This window comes from Phragmites australis, chromosome 24, assembly GCF_958298935.1.
Source record: "Phragmites australis chromosome 24, lpPhrAust1.1, whole genome shotgun sequence".
NCBI classification, from domain to species: domain Eukaryota; kingdom Viridiplantae; phylum Streptophyta; class Magnoliopsida; order Poales; family Poaceae; genus Phragmites; species Phragmites australis.
Genome location: NC_084944.1, coordinates 7,824,510 through 7,842,717, shown reverse-complemented (window position 1 = coordinate 7,842,717; position 18,208 = coordinate 7,824,510). Strand labels below are relative to the sequence as shown.

The following is an 18,208-nucleotide window of genomic DNA, read 5'->3' as shown; positions in this document are numbered from 1 at the left end:
TAGTTATAACCCAGCTTGTTTATCCCATGCCTTGTCATTGTTACCATTACTTCGTTGAAACCCTAGAAGATTCCCAACATCAACTATAATGATTGTTTGGAAGATTGCTTGTTTACTAGTATGCTTAGGATTGCCTTGCTCAAAAGAAAGAACTAGATTATTTACATATGATGATCATGCTTTACAAAATGAATGGTGTGAGCTTGGTGCTTTGTGCGTGTAAAACTTGTGTTCTTGGGAAAACTTTAGAGTAGTGTTGACGAGGGTGAGTAAGGTGCCCCACAAAGGTGGTAGCCACCTTGGAGCAAGGTTCGCCTTTGTGGTGTTCTTGCTGGGAGACTCTTACCTCGGTCATATAAGGACCGGTTCGCTGTGACATCTCACCTAGTATCCTCTCGTACAACCACATGGCCTGTATGGGCAGGACTTGACCTAACCCCTCTAACTTAGTGCGGTACCCACCCGGAGGCCGGTAGTGGCAATGGGGACCAGGAGAAGACTTGGGTAGTGTGTAGCCCAAGGTCCGGCTGGTGATATTGTTGAGGCTAAGTCAAGCCTTGGGATTGCTAAGTGATCTTTCCCGTAATTCTTCTAAAGCCCCTGGTATCTTAGTGCCCCATGGGTGGATATTGTGGCTTCGTTGAGAGGTCGTTATGTCTCGTTATGACGGCTTCACCAGTTGCTAAGGTGGGAGCCCGTGCATATCTTGTGGGTAAAGTGTACAACCTCTGCAGAGTGTTAAACCTATCCGGATAGCCGTGTTCTCGGTCAAGGACATGCTATGGTTTGGTCACAATGATTAGCTTTTTGGCGTGAGTAACTCCTTGGCGTGTGAGTGGGCTGTGTGCCCGTGTTTTCTAAAAGAATGGTTTTGGGCTTTGTGCCCTAAGCCTCCTGGACTGTGTGTCCGCTGGCAAAGTCTTGTGGGAACTGGCGGGACGGGTGTATCTCCCCCAGGGCCGTCAACCCCCATAAGCCCAACTTATGTATTTCTCTTGAAAGTGTTTTTATTAAAAGTTAGTCCTTGCAAAAGGAACCCTGCATCAATAAAAACTAGCTTTCCGCAAAAACTAAAAGACTCTACAGCCTTATCCTTGAACTACCCTTAAGCATCTAACTTCTCCCCTTGAGGTAGGACTTGCTGAGTACCTTATGTACTCATACTTGCTAATTGTGGATCCAGATGATCCAGAGCCCGACTTCGCCGAAGAAGGAGCTGAAGACTAGAGAAGCCGGTTTCGTCCGCACTCAAGCTGCCTGTAGGGCTTGGGTCGCTTTTGTGTATTTCCGCTGTGTTCTGAGAGTTTGTAAGATTATGCCTTCGGGCTTCTTTTGTAATGAACTCTGTATTGTGCTTTATTATCATATTTATCCGATGTATGACTATGATGTCTACTTCTGTTGGAGTTCGTGCGTACCAGCTACTGATCCAGGGACTGGTATGAGCTACACGAGGTGACCCCAAAGGAGGGGTCCGACAAAAGACCGGATTTGCTGAGAGATAGGTAGCACTGATATTATCACACCATAACTTGGCAGCAGGAGGACTTTTGACGCCTAGCTCATTGAGCAAGGTTTGTATCCACATCACTTCAGCTGTGGCATTGGCTACTGCTTTATACTCTGCTTCAGTGCTGGATCTTAAAAGTGTTGCTTGTTTTTGTGCACTCCAAGATACTAGATTTGTTTCTAAGAACACAACAAAACCTCCAGTTGACCTTCTATCATCAGAATAGCTTGCCCAATCTGCATCAGAGAAAGCACTGACAAGCATAGATGACGATTTATAGATGTGTAAACCGATACCCAAGGTGTGTTTTAAATATTTCAAAATTCTCTTAGCAGTTGTCCAGTGTAACATGGTTGGAGAATGCAAATATTGACATACCATGTTAACCGGGAATGAAATATCAAGTCTCGTCAAAGTTAAATATTGTAAAGCACCAACAATACTTCTATAACTTGTAGAATCTTCAGGACCAAACATAATCTCTCCTTGTGTGGAAAGTTTTTCAGATGTCGACATAGGTGTATTCACTGGTTTGCAATTCAACATATTTGCTCTTTTAAGTATATCAGTAGCATATTTCTCCCGTGTCAAGAGAATACCTTCTTGTGTCCTTTGGACCTCAATACCCAGAAAATAGTGGAGATCGCCTAAGTCCTTGAGGGCAAACTCCATCTTAAGATTTTGAAGAAGAGCTGCAGTTGCATCTGTAGAGGATCTTGTAACAATTATACCATCAACATAGATAAGCATGAATATAGTGATGTTTTCTTTACTATAATAAAACAAAGAAGTGTCTGCCTAGGACGAAAGCCAAGGTCTTGTAATTTTTCATTGAGTCTAGAATAACAGGCTCTTGATGCTTGCTTCAACCCATATAGAGATTTATCCAGCTTGCATACATAATCCAACTTTGTCTTGCTTTCATACCCTGGTGGTTGCCTCATGAACACATTTTCCTCTAGAACACCATGTAAAAACGCGTTCTTCGCATTCAACTGATGAAAATTCCATGCTCTGAAGAGAGAAATAGATAAAACAAGTCTGATAGTGGCTATTTTCACTACATGATTAAAGGTATCTTCATAGTCAATGCATATCTTTGTTTAAAGCCCTTTGCAATCAATCCAGCTTTATATCCATCTATTGTTCCATCAGCTCTTTTTTTAATTTTATAAACCCATTTACAATCAATTAAATTCATGCCTGGTTTGGGAGGTACTAAGTGCCAGGTTTTGTTTTTCATGAGTGCTAAATATTCAACATCCATTGCATTCTTCCAATTTTCATTGTCCAAGGCTTCTTGTAAATTATGTGGTTCACCAGATGAGGTAATAAATTCATACATAATCCTACCATTAGTGAATACCTTGGGTTTGATAATTCCTCGTTGCAACCTGGTCACCAGTCGGTGTTGCACATCAGATGTTAGAGAATCACCAGTCGCATATGATCCGATGGAGTCAGGTGTTGCTAGGTGTACCACAAGATGCATTTCGATGCCTGGAGACATGTGGCTGAGCACATTTTGTAGAGATGCTGGCGCAGGCGAGTTCTCCTCGGTAGAGGCGCTTTCAGACGGAGCCTGGGCAGGAGATTCTACCTCAAACTCCTGCACAGCAGAGCTGTCGGCTAGACTGACCGGAACAACGCCATGCATGAAGTCAATAGCACCATGCATAGTCACGTCTTTAGTGCTAGCGCTAGCTTCTTGCAATGAATTTTCTTCTGCAAAATTTTCCATCTGTAGTTGTCAATGAAATTAACATAATATTTATTTCTCCTTATAGACTCGGGTGCAGGATCCCATACATCAGAAAAGACTAGTTCCAAAGGAAAATGTGAAACACTAGTTGATTTGGAATAAGGTAACTGATAACTCTTTGGCTGTTGGCATGCATCACAAACTGTTTTTTTATTGGACTTGAAGGAACAAGGGAGATTATTCATATTGACGACTTGTTGAACGACTAGAAGAGCTAGATGACCTAGTCGGCTATGCCACTCCGATAGGGATGGCTTGGTGACACACCATGCTTGTTTATTTGAGCCAACAAGAGAGGATGAGAGCGGGTATAGGCCACCCTCACATCTTCCTCGATGAAGAACCTTCTTCATTACCTGGTCCTTAATAAGAAATAATTTGGATGAAATTCAAGAAAGGCTTGATTATCGGTGGCAAGGTGATGAACTGAAACAAGATTCTTTTGGGCTTTTGGAATGTGTAAGACATTGTTAAGATAAAGATCATGATGTGGAGTATGAACAATAGTGTGACTAATGTGTTAAATGCCCATATCTGCACCGCTAGCAGTGTGGATCTAATCACCACCGTTGAACTTATCATGAACGGCAAGCTTCTCTAGATCACTGGTAATATGATCAGTGGCGCCCGTATCGGTATACCAATTTGTGTTCACTCCATAGGTTGTGATGGCAGTAGCAGCAATCCTCTTCTCCGGGACATAATCTTCGTCAAAACGGTGCTAACAGTCAACAGCTATGTGGCCCGGTTTGTCACACAACTGACAATGTGGGTGATTGTCGCCCTTCCCTAAATTGCCACCGCCACGGCCGCCGCGACCACGGTAGAAACCTCCATGACCTCGTGCAGCTAAATTGGCCGAGCTTTGGGAGTGCATGCCCCCCTTGAAGGAGATCCATTCTATTTTCAAACGTTAGCAACTGAGCATATAGTTCACTAACCGAGATGGGTTCCACTCGTCCCAAGATGGTTGACACGAGTGGATTGTAGTCAATGTCGAGACCGTTAAGGATGTAGGAGACGAGTTCTTCATCGTCGAGTGGCTTTCCTGATGCAGCCATCTCATCAGTGTAGCCTTTAATCTTGCCGAAGTACTCAGGAACAGTCATTGTACCCTTCTGAGAAGTAGCGAGAGCCATGCGGGTATTGACCCCTCGTGCACAAATCTGTGAGGCAAACATATCTTCTATTGCCTTCCAGACTTGAGATGCCTTCGTCATCGAGGCAACGTGAGTGAGCACCTCTCGCGATAGAGAGGAGAAAAGATAGCCAAGAACTTGTTGGTCCAAGGCTACCCACTTGATGTACTCAGGATTAGCTTCTTATACATTCTTGTTGCCAGATTTGGTGACCACCATCTCAGGAGGAACAATGGCGATTCCATCCAAGAACCCAATCAGCTGTGCACCACCCAGAGCCGGAAGCACCTTGGCCTTCCAGAGCATGTAATTGGTTAACCTCTCCGTCACCGGATGACCAAGAGACAAACTCAATGTCAGCGCAGCGGAGGAGGAGGAGGACGCGTTGTTCACCATAGATGCATTTTTTTTAGAGGTTGGATCTTGATACCATGTGAAAGTATTAGATGTATTTTGTAGAAGCATTGTCACCTCGTCTCGAGGCCGCATATGTTTATTAATAGAGCCGACTAAACCATCGGAAGATTACAGGGAATCACGTACGCCATGCATATCTGGTTGTTGCCAAAACATCGGATTGCAAGAATCATATTCTTTCTCTAATTGTTAAAACAAACCAATACATTCTATACATAGTATATGGCAACAACCGAGATACGCATGATGTACATGATTGAGTACAATCTCCATGATCTAAATTTCCTTGTTAACATGGCATTGATTCCTCATCAGGTTAGTGATGACTGTAAAGCCTCATGAATGCTAGGTATGTATCTAAGAATCTACCAACCACATGCATGGAGGATTTGATGTAATGATATGTGTGAAATATTGAGTGGAGAAAATGATTTCCTTTGTGATTTCCTCCTTAAATCAAACTTGCCAACATGAACTTGACAAAGCTTTTATAAATCAGAATGTCTAATCTTCAGTCCACTAAGATCACTAAAGATCTCATCGACGGCTTTCACTCACTGTGAGAGGCCTTCAAGGCTAGGGTTACGGGGTTAGCTTTGGGTGGTTTCCTCATGCCCATGGGCATATAGGGAGGTCGGGGAGGCAAAGGACCAGCGGTGGGCGATGGTATGGCAGTGTGGTGAGATGGCGACGCCGTCAGAGCAACCGATGGCAGGAGGGCGTGGGTGGGGTAGGCAGCGGTGGGCACCTGTGAATTCGGTGGTGCGAGCCGCTGGAGACATGGGAGGTGAGGCGGTGCGGGGAGGCAATCTGATGAGCTGTGTCAATGAGAGAGAAAGTTAGACCGAGAGTTCAAGGTGGAAGATGATGTGCTGGCCGTTGATTGTTGATCCGATGGCTAAAAGTGATCGATTGAGTTTCCTTTTAATTTCAGTCGCCTGATGTCCAACCATTCCCTTTTGCATTCTCTAGTTCAGATTTCTAAGGGGTTCAGACATCACCCCCTCAAAAGGATCAAGGGTGATGTCAGAGTTTTTTCACGATTGCTTAATTTGGCACAAAATGTTCAAAGGCTCAAAGTTGTTTCCATAGTTCTCCTATCAATCAATATGTACTAGCTAAGTGTTCATGCATTGCAACAAAAATACAAATATTAGATGTGATAGCATCAAGCACAAATTTAAGGTATGTAGATGTAGATACGCTATGTGAGCATCGCCGAATGAATACGTCAAGAGCAATGTCGTAGTTTGATTTCAGATGGTATCCGAAAAATAAGGACAAGATTATCCGCTCGTTTCCCTCCTACTTTATTTATTTATTTTAGTAAAATGAGTCTCATATCTATAACCTGGATAGCAAAAGTGGGTAAATTATTCAAATTTATTTATTTATTTTAGTAAAATGAGTCTCGTATCTATAACCAGTAATGAGGCGGAAAGACTGACGAGGATGGATAGCAAAAGTAGGTAAATTATTCGAATTTAGGAGTTTTTATTAGATAGAAGTAGAGTAAGACAAGAGGTTTCACGAGAACTAGCTCGTATTTTATATAGTAGAGATTATAACCCCAAGTTTTCTTCAAGAACACAAAAAGAGAGTTACATATCTTTGCATTATATTACGAGGTCCGCTAGGCATAACTTCTTGCCGTCGTTGCTGCCTCACCTTCTAGACCACGCCCTTTCAACATCAGCTTACCCTCTTCCCTATCTCTGGCTGAATTTGACACCCCATTGCCTTCAACTACCTCCTATGATCTGGATTTGTGTCTTCTTCCTCGAAGCCATTGTTGCCATCCACCTTTTCATTGCCAATGGCCTTGCTACTTCTCGCGGATGAGGTTGCGCCACCTCCATTGCATGTCGCCAACTATATGGATGGGGTAGTCTATTTATCAATTGCTTGAAGTGCTAGATAAGTTCAAGATTCGTGCCAGTTACTAACCCTGAGTGTTATTCTCTTTCATATCAGTCACACCATTCATTTTCCCAAAGTAATCCTAACCGCCTACTCCTCTAGCGCCGGCCAAGCAGAATGAACCTCCAAATGCAATTGCCACCTCTATCGTGGTTGCCAGCGCCATACCTTCCCCCGCTTACCTTTTTCCTGGTCTCTATGGTTGATCATCTTTGTTGGATCTGCCATTCTATTGTTTATGACTACCTTCCTCCAATTCAAATATATGCCTTGTTTCTCAAACCACTGAGCAAGTACCACTCAAGCCTAAGGTGACACCATTGTCACCATCGTGGCCACTGCTTCCTTCATTGCCATGCACTCTCGGCCTTCGGCCCCACCCTCTAAGGTTAAGGATTCATTTGACAAGATGATCATGACCATGACCGGCGCATGAGTGTCAACGCAAGGTCCAAAGGTGGAAATCGACTTCATGTAGTAAAATTTTAGGTGATGAAGCTCTAGTAAACCTATACAACAATTTTGTATTTACATTCTCATCATCTTCTCCACTATAAATTGATACTAATTAATGTTTCCCCACAAAAATTTACATGTGTAAGTAATAACTGTTGGGCTTTCTTGGGTTTCAGACTGTTCATGATCCGGCCTAGGTCAGGCCCGGCCCAAAGCCCACCTTGGTCCGAGTTTAACCTAAGCATGTCTTATAGCATCCTTTTAGAATCTTTTGTCCCCTACTCCCAAACTTCTCTTTTCATCGATAAACAACTGAACATTGTAACAGCGAAGGCATGCATCAACGCATCAGCTTCCAGGTCAAGCAAAATCCGAGTGCACAGAAGACAGAAGCAAGGCAAGACCCCTAGCTACCAGCAGGCCACATCGATCAGCATGCTGGCTGGGTCAGGAATCCTTTGCCTTGCTTCATCTTCTTCCCTGGTAGGCCGCAGGCAAATCTTACATCTCACGTCCCATTTTTTTACTAGCCCCAAGCCCGGCTACTACATAACCGAGCTGCCCTGCACGGCTCGTTTCTCATCCAAGCGAGCGAGCTGGAGCACAGAGAAATCGAGCAGGGAGGAATGGACGCGGCGCGCCGGCCTCGCTTCCTGGCGGAGATCGACCCGCACAGCGAGTGGGTGCGCGGGCGCGAGTTCGACGCGCTCATCGTCGACGTCGCAGGTACGGGCACGAGCCATTCTGGCTGTAAAATGGCGTGCGTTTTTTTTTTACTAGCTGAGCCGTTGGTTCACGGGTGGCGAACGTCCGTGCGCCATCGACGCAGGGTTCAGCAAGGAGCAGCTGAAGGTGCTGGTGGAGCGGTCGGGGAGACTCAAGGTCAGCGGCGAGCGCGCTGTCGACGAGAGCGGCAGGCAGTGGTGCCACTTCCTCAAGAGCTTCGACCTCCCCGCCGGCTGCGACGCGGCCGCGGTCAGGGTCCAGCTCGACAAGGGCACGCTCTACGTCCAGGTGCCGCGCCCCGGAGCCACCGGCGGTGGGGGAAGCGAGCAGCACCCGGCGGAGATGTACGACGACGCGTTGCGGGGAGAAGAGATCGGCGACGGCGGCTGGACCGGCCGCGGGGCGGCGGCACGGCGAGACGAGCACCCGGTGGGGCGTCTCGCCAGGGGCCTGAGCAGGCACCGGCAGGTCGTACTGAACGTCGTACTCGCCGTCGTCCTCCTCTGGCTCGTCGCGTTCGCCAACAACACGCCCAGCGGCGGGCACGCCAAGAACGACTGAGCCACACAAACGCCTGCGCATACACGGGTATACATGAGAGTACAGAACAAAAAGTCTATCAATAAAATGTCACAGGAATCCACAGCAATATAAGCTACTGATGTGTAGGTTCAAAAAGAAAAAGATAGGAACAAGACGTTGCATGCTGCAGATTTCATCAGTGAATGCAATCTACTATCTCCCAGATGGACGGTGATATGTTCTCCTGTTACGCTATCTTTTCTTTTACACGCCTGAAATTTAGAAGATGTGATCAAACGACAGGTTGGCGGCAGTCACTACTGTAAATGATGTGTATACCGAGTGCCTACGTGTATGCCGAGTGTATTATATTGGGCACTCGACAAACAACCACCTACGTCGAGTGCCCGACTAACGCACTCGGGAAACAACTAAGCACTCGGTAAATACCTCAAAAAACACTCGGCAAACAATAGCACTCGGCAAAATAGAGAAAAAACACTCGGCAAATTCGGGCACTCGGCAAACAACGCGCCACGTGTCCCTCCGTTCGGCGGCTGACGGCGAGTCGCCCCTTTGCCGAGTGTCGTCTAACGGACACTCGGCAAACATAAATGTTTGCCGAGTGCCCGATATGAAGCACTCGGCAAAAGATTTTTTTTCTTTGTTTTCTTTTTGGTTTCCTTTTGTTCTCTTTTACACTCGGTAAACCGGACACGTGTCGCAAGGTTGTTCAATCTGGTATTTTGGATGCCAGTTTGCCGAGTGTGCTCCAATACACTCGGCAAAGAGTGGCACGTGTCGTCAAACTGTGCTATTTGGGCGCTATTCTGTGCTCACTTTGCCGAGTACCCTCCAATACACTCGGCAAACGTGACGTGATTTGCCGAGTATATTCCACGGACACTCGGCAAAGTGTCCTCGTGTTTGCCGAGTGTATTCCTGAGACACTCGGCAAAGAGGCCGTTAAGGCCTTGGCACCGTTAGGTCACTTTTTTTTACCGAGTTTCGTATTTGGCTCTCGGCAAATATGTTTGCCGAGTGCGCGATATAAAACACTCAGCAAACAGTGGTTTGCCGGCACTGTGTATGCCGACAGTGGTATGCCGAGTGTTACACTCGGCAAACACGTTGCCGAAAGTCTCGAAATCCGGTAGTGAGTAGGGTTAGGGCTATAGGGTTAGCGACGACAACTTTTCGGTGGGTGGTAAACTTAGAGGGAGGTCGGTGGGCGGCAGGTCAGCCCGACGAAGGAGGTAGACGCGGACACAGTCGGAGGAGCGAGACGGCGAAGGACCATCGGATGGGCCAGTGCTAGGGTAGGGAGCCAAGTTAACGGTCCCAACGGAGCCGAGTTAGTGTGGCGGGGCGGCGAGTGCGAATTCAGAGGGGACACCACCGGGGATGAAAGGAGGCAAGCGGGGCAAGGGAGCGTGTCGTGGAGAGAGAAGGGAGGTGGGGTAATGGCATGAGGAACGTGAGGAAGATAAAGCACAACAGATGATATGAGGAGAAAGAAATAGGACCCACTATTTGATGAAAATGGAATAGCTCAACTAGCCTACTGTAAAAAAAAATTCTCATTATCAAGCGTCTGAAAAATAACATCGATCTTTTTATATACAAAATCATAAAATTTAATACAAATGCATGTTTGCACACTAGTTCTGACGTGGTTGTACCACTTTGTTAAATTACATGTTAATTGCTGTTTACGAAAGGAATTGGTAGTTTGGAGCACAATCTAAAAGCAAACAGAGCCCGAGCCACACCGGTCAATCAAAAACCTGCTCGGTCACCACCCGCGCGCACCCGACCCGATCCGACCGGACCGAGTCGGAACCGAACTGTCTCAAACCGCCCGAGCCATAAACCCCTCCCGTTCCCCTTCTTCCTCCCACGAATCGCCGTCACGACGAAACCCCCCAAATCACACGCCGAAAACCCCACCCCAATACATGGCTTCCGCCGCCGCCGACGACGACAAGCGTCCCATGTCCCCGGAGGAAGAGCCCACGGATGCCACCGCTGCCGCGGAGACGAAGCCGTCGTCCGCTTCAGAGCCTGAGGTCGGGGATGAGGAGAAGAAGCGGGAGCAGGCCCAAGGGGGGGAAGGTGCCGAGGGCGACGGCGACGGCGACGGGGAGCTGGTGCTGGTGACCGAGTGCGGCACGGAGCTGCGCCTCTCGCGGTGCGCGGCTCGGATGTCGTCTATGCTGCTCGGCATGATGGAGGGCGGCTGCGCGGGGGGCCGCATCGCCATCCCGGGCGTCCACGCCGGCATCCTCCGGATGGTGGCGGCGTACTGCGAGAAGCACGCGCCGCACTACGACCCCGTAGCCGCCGATGCAAGGGACCGCGACCCTTTCCCGCCCTTCACTATCGACCTGACGCCGGCCACCCACCGCATCAAGCCCGTCACCGAGCCCGACCCCGACCCGCACGGCCTCAAGGCGTGGGATCAGGAGTTCATCAGCGCCGGCGTCGACAACTCCACCCTCTTCGCGATCATCATCGTAAGCAACCGAACCGATGCTTTCTTGCCTGCTTCTTTTTCTTCCTCCTCCTGGAGGAAGAGCGTTCGTCGATCGGGGTAGCACTACTCGAGAAACTCGAAATCGATATGCGTGGCTTGTGGATTCTGAATCTGCGCACTTATGCGTGTGCAGGCTGCAAACTACATGGGCATCGAGGACCTGATCGACCTGGGCTGCACGGTCGTGGCGGACAAGATGAGGGGGAAGACACCCGAGGAGATCCGCGACGCCTTCGAGATCGAGAACGACTACACGCCGGAGCAGGAGGCTGAGGTCAGGAAGGCGAACGCCTGGGCATTCGAGGATTGAATCGCCCGTCCTATCGCTTACCTCGGTTCACTCCGCTGTTCTTGGTGGGCGGGTCTCAGTACAAATTGTCACCCTCAGTTCGGCGTCAAGTAGGCAGATCGTTTGTTAGATATATGAGTTGGTGAAAAGGCCGAATAACACTGCAAATTTTGGTGTGAATTGTGGATGGTTGCCTGGATGATTTATTGGTTTTTCAACCGGTTCTTATCTGCAGGAACTGGTATGGTACATTACATGTTCAAATCGGGAGCACTGACCATGTTAACTGCAAATCGTGTTCATTTACATTTTTTTGTTTGTGTTTGTGTGCTAGCTTATCCTTGCCTTCGCCTGCCTCTTTGCTGTGAACTGCGAGTCGTGAATCTGCCATGTCATGTTGCTTGATCAGTGTTTGATACAATTTCTTTGCCCACGGCCTACCTCGTTTGTTCAGGGGCCTGCCTTTTGAGTATTTGGACGAGGGAGATTTTTCAGTTTTAGTTGCAAATAATACATGACGGTTTGCTGATTGGGCTGCGGCTGCTGTGATTCTGTGTTTGGCGCCAAAAAGAAAGATGATTTCTTGCCATGTAGAACAAGTAACATCTGGATTCAGGGGGTTTTGTGCGACAATGTTTAGATTTTAATTATCTTCTGCCTTATCAGTTTGCAGAAATTTTTTGGTGTTCTTGATGTTTACCTGCAAGCTGGTTTCACCAGCAGTTGCTGTTCCGCGGATTTATCTGAACCTAGTTATTGGCTTTGAATAAAATCCCGGTAACCGTTTATACATAAAAAAGGACAAGCACCATTAACCTTAGACAAAATCACACAAAAGCAATGAAGTTACATGAAACAGCTCGACACAATTTGCTAAATGCAATGAAAGCTATCAAGGCTGTCAGTCAAAATGCTTATTCCAAGCAACAAACCCAGAAACCACACCGCTGCAAGGATGAAGATCACATGAACCAGGACGACCGCAGAAGCAGCGCCGGCGTCCACTTGCCTCCCTCCATGGCATACACGAGGCCCGGCTGCAGCCTCGCGCCCTTGCCAAGATCAAAGTTGAGGAACCCTTCCAGGTGCTGGCTGTGCCCCTCTCCTTCCGCCGTGCCGCCCATCCTCACACCCCACCCGAGCTTGCTCTCCGGGGTGTCGGACAAGGAGAAGCCGCAGCGCACCGGTCTATTTCTGGACCTCTCCATCTGAAACCAGCCTTCCGCCTTGATAGTTTCATACAGCTCGCAGTCCACCATCACCGCGATCGAAGGGGCTGAAGCACCACCCTGCCCCGACCCCGTCGGTTGGCGAGGAGCACTCGGGTCCGAATGTGCTCCTGGACCCGGTGCAGCGGGTTTTACTGGAATCATGCTTCCAATTGGAAGAGAAAGGATTCCAAGATAGTTGAACCGGGACGACGACGTGCAGGCCTGCCAAAGCCCTGATACGCGGAGCTTCACATCCTTGGCTGGTTCGCAGGACACTTTACCAAATGTTGTCGTGCGGGTAGCACCCCCATGCTCACCGTCTTGTGCTCCTGAACCGAAGAGTAGCTGGGCGAAGGAGGCGGTGAATTTGGATCCTTTGATTCTCAAACCAGCAGCGCAGTTGTGATGTTCAGAAAACAAAGGTGGCCCGTCGAAAGAGGCTTGGCTCTGCAGATTCTGACAACAATTTCACCAGTAAGTTACATGGTTATTCTTTGTCCAATCAATGGAACAGCGGTACCAATACTTCCAACTAAAGTCATCGACACATTACCCGAATCATTCTTGAATCATGCAAGAAGTTGTTGCATTGGGCTCCCAACGGAACTAGGATCATTGATAGCCGTTTGTTGATCCGGGCGCAGTACTGCAATCTAGTCAGCTCAACTGGTCTCCCAGTTGCCTCTCCGAGATGACCACCTGCTTCAAGCCTGGTTGAGAGCTCTGCTGCAATGGTGTCCTTGCCCCTGGTCTTCGACTCGAAGATGAACCTTGAGCTGAGGCCCGTCCGGTACCCTGCCTTGTCGAGGACCACTTTCGCTTCCTTGAATTTGTCGCCATCGACAAGAAACATTGCCCCGACCGCATCAAGTGCTATTTTCACCTGGATAGGGAAATCTGGGAACTGAAATCCCTTGCCATTTTTGTATAAAGAAACGATGCGTTCGATTTGTTCATGTTTATCCTTAAGCTTCATGACATCAGAAAACGTTTCACGTTGCAAGCGCTTCATGATATCAGCCTGCGGTCAAGAATATTAGTGAGCCAATTCTGTACAAAGAAACACAGATCACAGTGATCAAACGGACAATACATGGTTCCAATTCGACGCAAGAAACAATCATTATCCATGGTTCCAATTCCATGCAAAAAGATACATAGGTTCTTAAACAAAACTCTAAAATTATCTTGTTCTTAAACCGTCAAGAAAAGAATTAAGGACAAACCAATGTGCAAAACTGAGATAACTTTAGAATTTGATAGTGTTGGCATGAAGAGCCGAATTTCGATAACTATGTAGAGCCAATTAGCAAAGAGTAGCAAAACATGCAAACTTTCCGTTGCACCAGTTCTCTCTAAAAGCAAGAGCTTGATAAAATTCAATTTGACATGCCTAGTGTTGCGGAAATTTTGTAGCGCAAATCGGTTCTGCTTGACAAAAGTTTTACCTTGACAGTTTTATGGATTGCGATAGTGAACGGAGAAGGGGCTATTTTGCATCTGAAATGCGCACAAACCAAAAGCACAACCACGGATGCCGAAATGCAGACATATGAAGCAATTAGGGGGATGAGCATCTGAGGGAGTAGTGCTAATCATTCATTAATCACCAAGATTAATTTCTCATGTCATGATTCTGGTATCTGGACAACCGGGGCATTGATTCCTAAGGAAAGGGGGTCGAGAGCTTACAGGGCGGTGATGCTGCTGCTGCTGCTGCTGCTGCTGCTGGTGAGGGTGAAGTTGATGGTGCTGTAGAGGAGGGCGCCGGTGGCCGTTGTTACCCCGGAACGCGGCACGGATGAGCGCCTCGCCGGACTTGAGCAGGCCGCGGACGTTGTCGGCGAGAGTGGGGCTCGGCCTGGGCCTGGCCTCCGGCATCGACGGAGGCGCGGGCGCCGGCTCCGGCGGCGGAAGCAGCAGAGGCGGCTGCGACGCAGGGTTGGAGGACGAGGACGACGAAGAGGCCATGGCGCGCACAGCGGTGGCTCGCTTGCCGTCGCCGCTGCCGTGAAAAAAAAAAGGTGACAAGTGGAGAGCCGCTCCAGGAGAAGAAACCAAGCGGCGCGTCAGGGCGTGCTTTGCTCCTTGCTAATTCGAGCAAGGCGCGAAGCTAAGCTTGTGGAAGCTGGCGCAGCTGCTTCCCGCCCTTTTCCCTTTCCTTCACGGGCCCTTATTCCCGTCTGCCTTTCCCTTTTTGTGCCTTTTCCTTTTCCTTTTTCCTTTACCTATTTGGTTCCTTCCCCTCACCTTGCGACCGTCTGGCTCCAACCGACAGACAATGGGCCGCGGAATAAAAGCAAGTTCTTTTTTCTTCGAGCTACGGAGAAGGAAACAAAAATTCCAGTAGTACCTGCGAAACGTCTTATCACGATATCGTTGAGATTTATATTAAAATAAATAAGTTAAAAAATTATAAAATATATGAGAGAATAAATAAGTATTAGATAAAAGGAATGGAAAGTCTGATAGATTGTGTATGTACACCCATGCGAATTTACCATTCTCCCGAGGAAAATCACGTTCAGCCTTGTGTTCATAGCATCCATTGTTTTTTCGCCTACCTGCTAATATGTACGCACACCTTCGCGTTCCTGGAGAAACAGAACAGAACAATCCCAGCTGCGCAGAGCAAGAGCAAACAGTCTTATGAACGAAGTGCCTTGTCCAACATCCGTGGCAATAAAATGATCGACTACGCTTCCAAGGCGTGGCTCCCGTTCCGAGCTTCCAACTGGTCATGTTTGAGCTGCTTGAGTTCGGCGGCCGGCGACGACGAGGTAGGTGATGCACGCGGAACTGCAGCTAGATTTCACGGCCGAGCTGGGGTTTGGGAGAAGGGTCGTCGCTCGCGAAGCTCTCTCGATCGCGTCGTCGATCTCGGGCGATCCGACGCCTTCGCCGACCGGCGGCTGCCCGGACTGGTGATCTGGTCGGCTCTCAGCCGACGGGCCGAAGGAGAAAGCGGAGATGCACCGTTACAAGTGTAGGGCGGGAAGCTGGTCGATAGCCATGTGTACGCAACATGCATGCGTATGTAGCAACGTTAGTGTGATGTATGTTGTGCGTATCTACCTTGTATATTTTTAAAAGGAATCTACATAGGCATCAATATAGTAGAAGAGATTTGGCAGGGTTAGCCCCGTGATTTTTACTCTGATTTGAGGGTTTTCCACAGAAAATCAGGTGTCCGTTTGGTTGACATGGTTGCTACTGCTTATACCCTATATACACGTGATGCATATGTTTCCATTAATGAATAAGTGATGTTCTTGGGCTGATTTCAGATTGTGCTAAAATTGTGGTTGCGTCTACTGAACTAACAAGCAAGCTTTGTTAGTGTGGTAATCCCAACAATATTTGAACTAGTCACTAAAAGACCTGCAACTATTGCTTTCTGTAAAAAAAGAACAAAAACTGCTATTAATAAGTCAAGTAAGAAAGCCTTGTAAGAAGCATCTGCACATTCTCATCACGTGGCATGATCAATAGCACCTTCGATTAAAGGGCTAAAGCCACAACTTCACCTTTAATTAAAGCTTGCGAGTACTCCATATTTCCACAACTGCATTATCAAATTGAGCCGTACAAATGCCAATGCAATCTGATTAGTATTGTCAAATTTTGGTGTTTTCCCTAAATTTCGAATTTGTAAATTGGAGACAAATTTGAAGGGAAATTGGAAAAGGGAAAAAAAGAAAAAAAAAAGGAAGGCCTTGGGGCCTGCCAGCTAGCTGGGCCACTTCGAGTCCCATATGGACCGAGCAGCCCAGCCAGCTCGGCTTGGCTTCTTCCTCTTGACTGTTGTCGTCCTGACGAAGAGGACAGACGAGCAGCGGGGTGAGGGGGCAATGGCGGCCGAACGGCCCTTGAAGCTCCGGCCGATTGCCGACTCCTCTGCTCGTCGGCTGTTGGCGCAGGCCTCCCTGGTTTGTGCCCGGCTTCGGGTGGGGCTCGGGCATCTGTGCGCCGGTTCTGGCCTTGCCTTGGCTGCTCCGCTTGATTGGTGGTGCTGCTCGGTGGCCCCTTGTTCTTGTGCTACCGCGAGGGCCTCTGTGGTACTTGCAGGTGGCTCTGCTCGTCTCTGAGCGTGTGGCGACCGCGGTGACTGCGTTCTTGTTCCAGTGCGCATCTTTGTGTGCGTACTGGTGTTCGGCGACATCAACTCGAGTTCTTTGCTTTTTGGGTGTGATTCTATGCTTTTTGGGATAGGTGTTTGCTCGATGATGATGATAAGGCAGGCGAAAGTGCGACAATCTAGATCACTTCTAGCGTGGTAGCTTTGCTTTATTGCTGTTGCGATCAGTTAATTGCCCTGATTATTGCTCTCTACTTGTGATTAGCATATCACCCTGTTTAGGCTTGAAGGATTTTGCTGGTAATCTAGGCTTTAACTGTAGTGCTAAATCCCTAAAATTTGATACAATGAATGTCACACTCTAGTCCAGGACTTTTAGAGCCAGATGACGCTGGAAGGACCTTGATTCGGTAACCCGCACTGAGGGCATTATATTTGTAATAAACATCTTGAGCAATGTTGTTAACTTCATTCCACTTATGTTGTCGATTACCCTATGTAGATTTGTTCTGGATATGAGCAGCTTAATCAATTTAATTATTGCAATTGAAATGCTTATGTCCATGCATGTGCTAATGGTAATTATATTTATCTCATGAGTTATGATTGTGAAATTATTATAATCGGGAAACTGCTCAATATGCATTTCAACACAGTAATTAGCTCAACGCGAACATAAGCTTCCTATGACCCGTTCGAAGTTGTTCCACGTTTCCGGAAAAGCGTCCAGCACTCAAGGATTAACATTTTGTCAAAAGTTTAGGAAATTTAGAAATTTTGGAGAGGAATTAAATATCTAATTCCAGAATTTTTCTTTCACTGGCATGTTGATCTCACGGAGCATAAAACGAAAAATGGTTGAAATTTCAATAAAAATTCACCAATTTCGGTTTTTTTTGCCGTGAAAAAAAATTATAAAACAAAATTGAAATCCCTACAACGAAAATTCGCGAATTTTGATTTTTTCACCGATGAACGAAAAATTATAAAATAAAATTAAAATTCCTGTAACGAAATTTCATAAATTTTGACTTTTTACCGATGAATGATAAAATTGTAAAACAAAATTGAAATGCTGCTAACACCTATCGCTCAGGTCCTCGGCACATTGGCTCGCAGCTGGCCCGACGCGTCGTTCCAAGTACGCAGTGGGGGGACGCAGCAGGCAGGGCCTAGCCCGGCTTCCTCCCGTGCACGATCCGCTTGAACCCAACTGAACAGCCAACCGACCGCCGGAGCGACGACCGCGCGGAGGGCACCTCGCCACGCCAGGAGGCGCCTGGCCCCCACCACGCGCCGCGCCCGGCGCAACCGTAGCGTCACCTGGCCGCGCCCACGCGCCCACCCTGCCAGATCCACCCCCGAGGAGCCACACGCGGGCCCCGCTCCCCCGCAGTACCGCGGGGCCCCCACCCCCAGCAGACGCCGTCGTGGCGGGCCACGGCCGTCAGGGAGCGACGACACCTCGACACGCAGCGGGCCAGGCCAGCCACCGGACTCGGCGGGCGCCGTCATCGCGATTCGGATCCTCCGCAGCGACACGCGCACGTACGGGGCGGGCCCACGCCCCGGCGGAGAGCCACGGTCAGGTGGGCCCCGCGCGGGCTAAACAAAAACGAAAAGCGGTGGGCCCATTCTGCTC

At 48.2% G+C, this 18,208-nt stretch overlaps 3 protein-coding genes and 1 non-coding gene across 5 annotated transcripts; 2 read left to right on the top strand and 2 right to left on the bottom strand.

Moving 5' to 3' along the window:
* Positions 1-4,176: 4,176 nt before the first annotated feature.
* On the bottom strand, positions 4,177-4,315 carry LOC133908110 (small nucleolar RNA Z247). Its single transcript, XR_009908082.1, has one exon. It is a non-coding gene; the product is annotated as a small nucleolar RNA Z247 (small nucleolar RNA).
* A 3,486-nt stretch (positions 4,316-7,801) lies between these two features.
* LOC133908063 (18.5 kDa class I heat shock protein-like) lies at positions 7,802-8,560 on the top strand. The gene is made up of 2 exons (XM_062350187.1): positions 7,802-7,930; positions 8,034-8,560. Exons 1-2 carry the CDS (start codon positions 7,831-7,833, stop codon positions 8,489-8,491), a joined length of 558 nt encoding a protein of 185 aa, XP_062206171.1. The 5' UTR covers positions 7,802-7,830; the 3' UTR covers positions 8,492-8,560.
* Positions 8,561-10,348: 1,788 nt separating this feature from the next.
* Positions 10,349-11,570, top strand: LOC133907577 (SKP1-like protein 5). Its single transcript, XM_062349644.1, has 2 exons — positions 10,349-10,968; positions 11,122-11,570. Exons 1-2 carry the CDS (start codon positions 10,411-10,413, stop codon positions 11,296-11,298), a joined length of 735 nt encoding a protein of 244 aa, XP_062205628.1. The 5' UTR covers positions 10,349-10,410; the 3' UTR covers positions 11,299-11,570.
* A 413-nt stretch (positions 11,571-11,983) lies between these two features.
* Positions 11,984-14,637, bottom strand: LOC133907674 (uncharacterized). Of its 2 annotated transcripts, none has more exons than XM_062349743.1 (3): positions 14,181-14,637; positions 13,042-13,509; positions 11,984-12,944 (listed from the first exon to the last, which is right to left on the bottom strand). In XM_062349743.1, exons 1-3 carry the CDS (start codon positions 14,457-14,459, stop codon positions 12,240-12,242), a joined length of 1,452 nt encoding a protein of 483 aa, XP_062205727.1. In that variant the 5' UTR covers positions 14,460-14,637; the 3' UTR covers positions 11,984-12,239. The 2 variants fall into 2 exon arrangements, with proteins under 2 accessions (XP_062205727.1, XP_062205728.1); XM_062349744.1 differs by having other exon boundaries at positions 11,984-12,935.
* Positions 14,638-18,208: the final 3,571 nt, after the last annotated feature.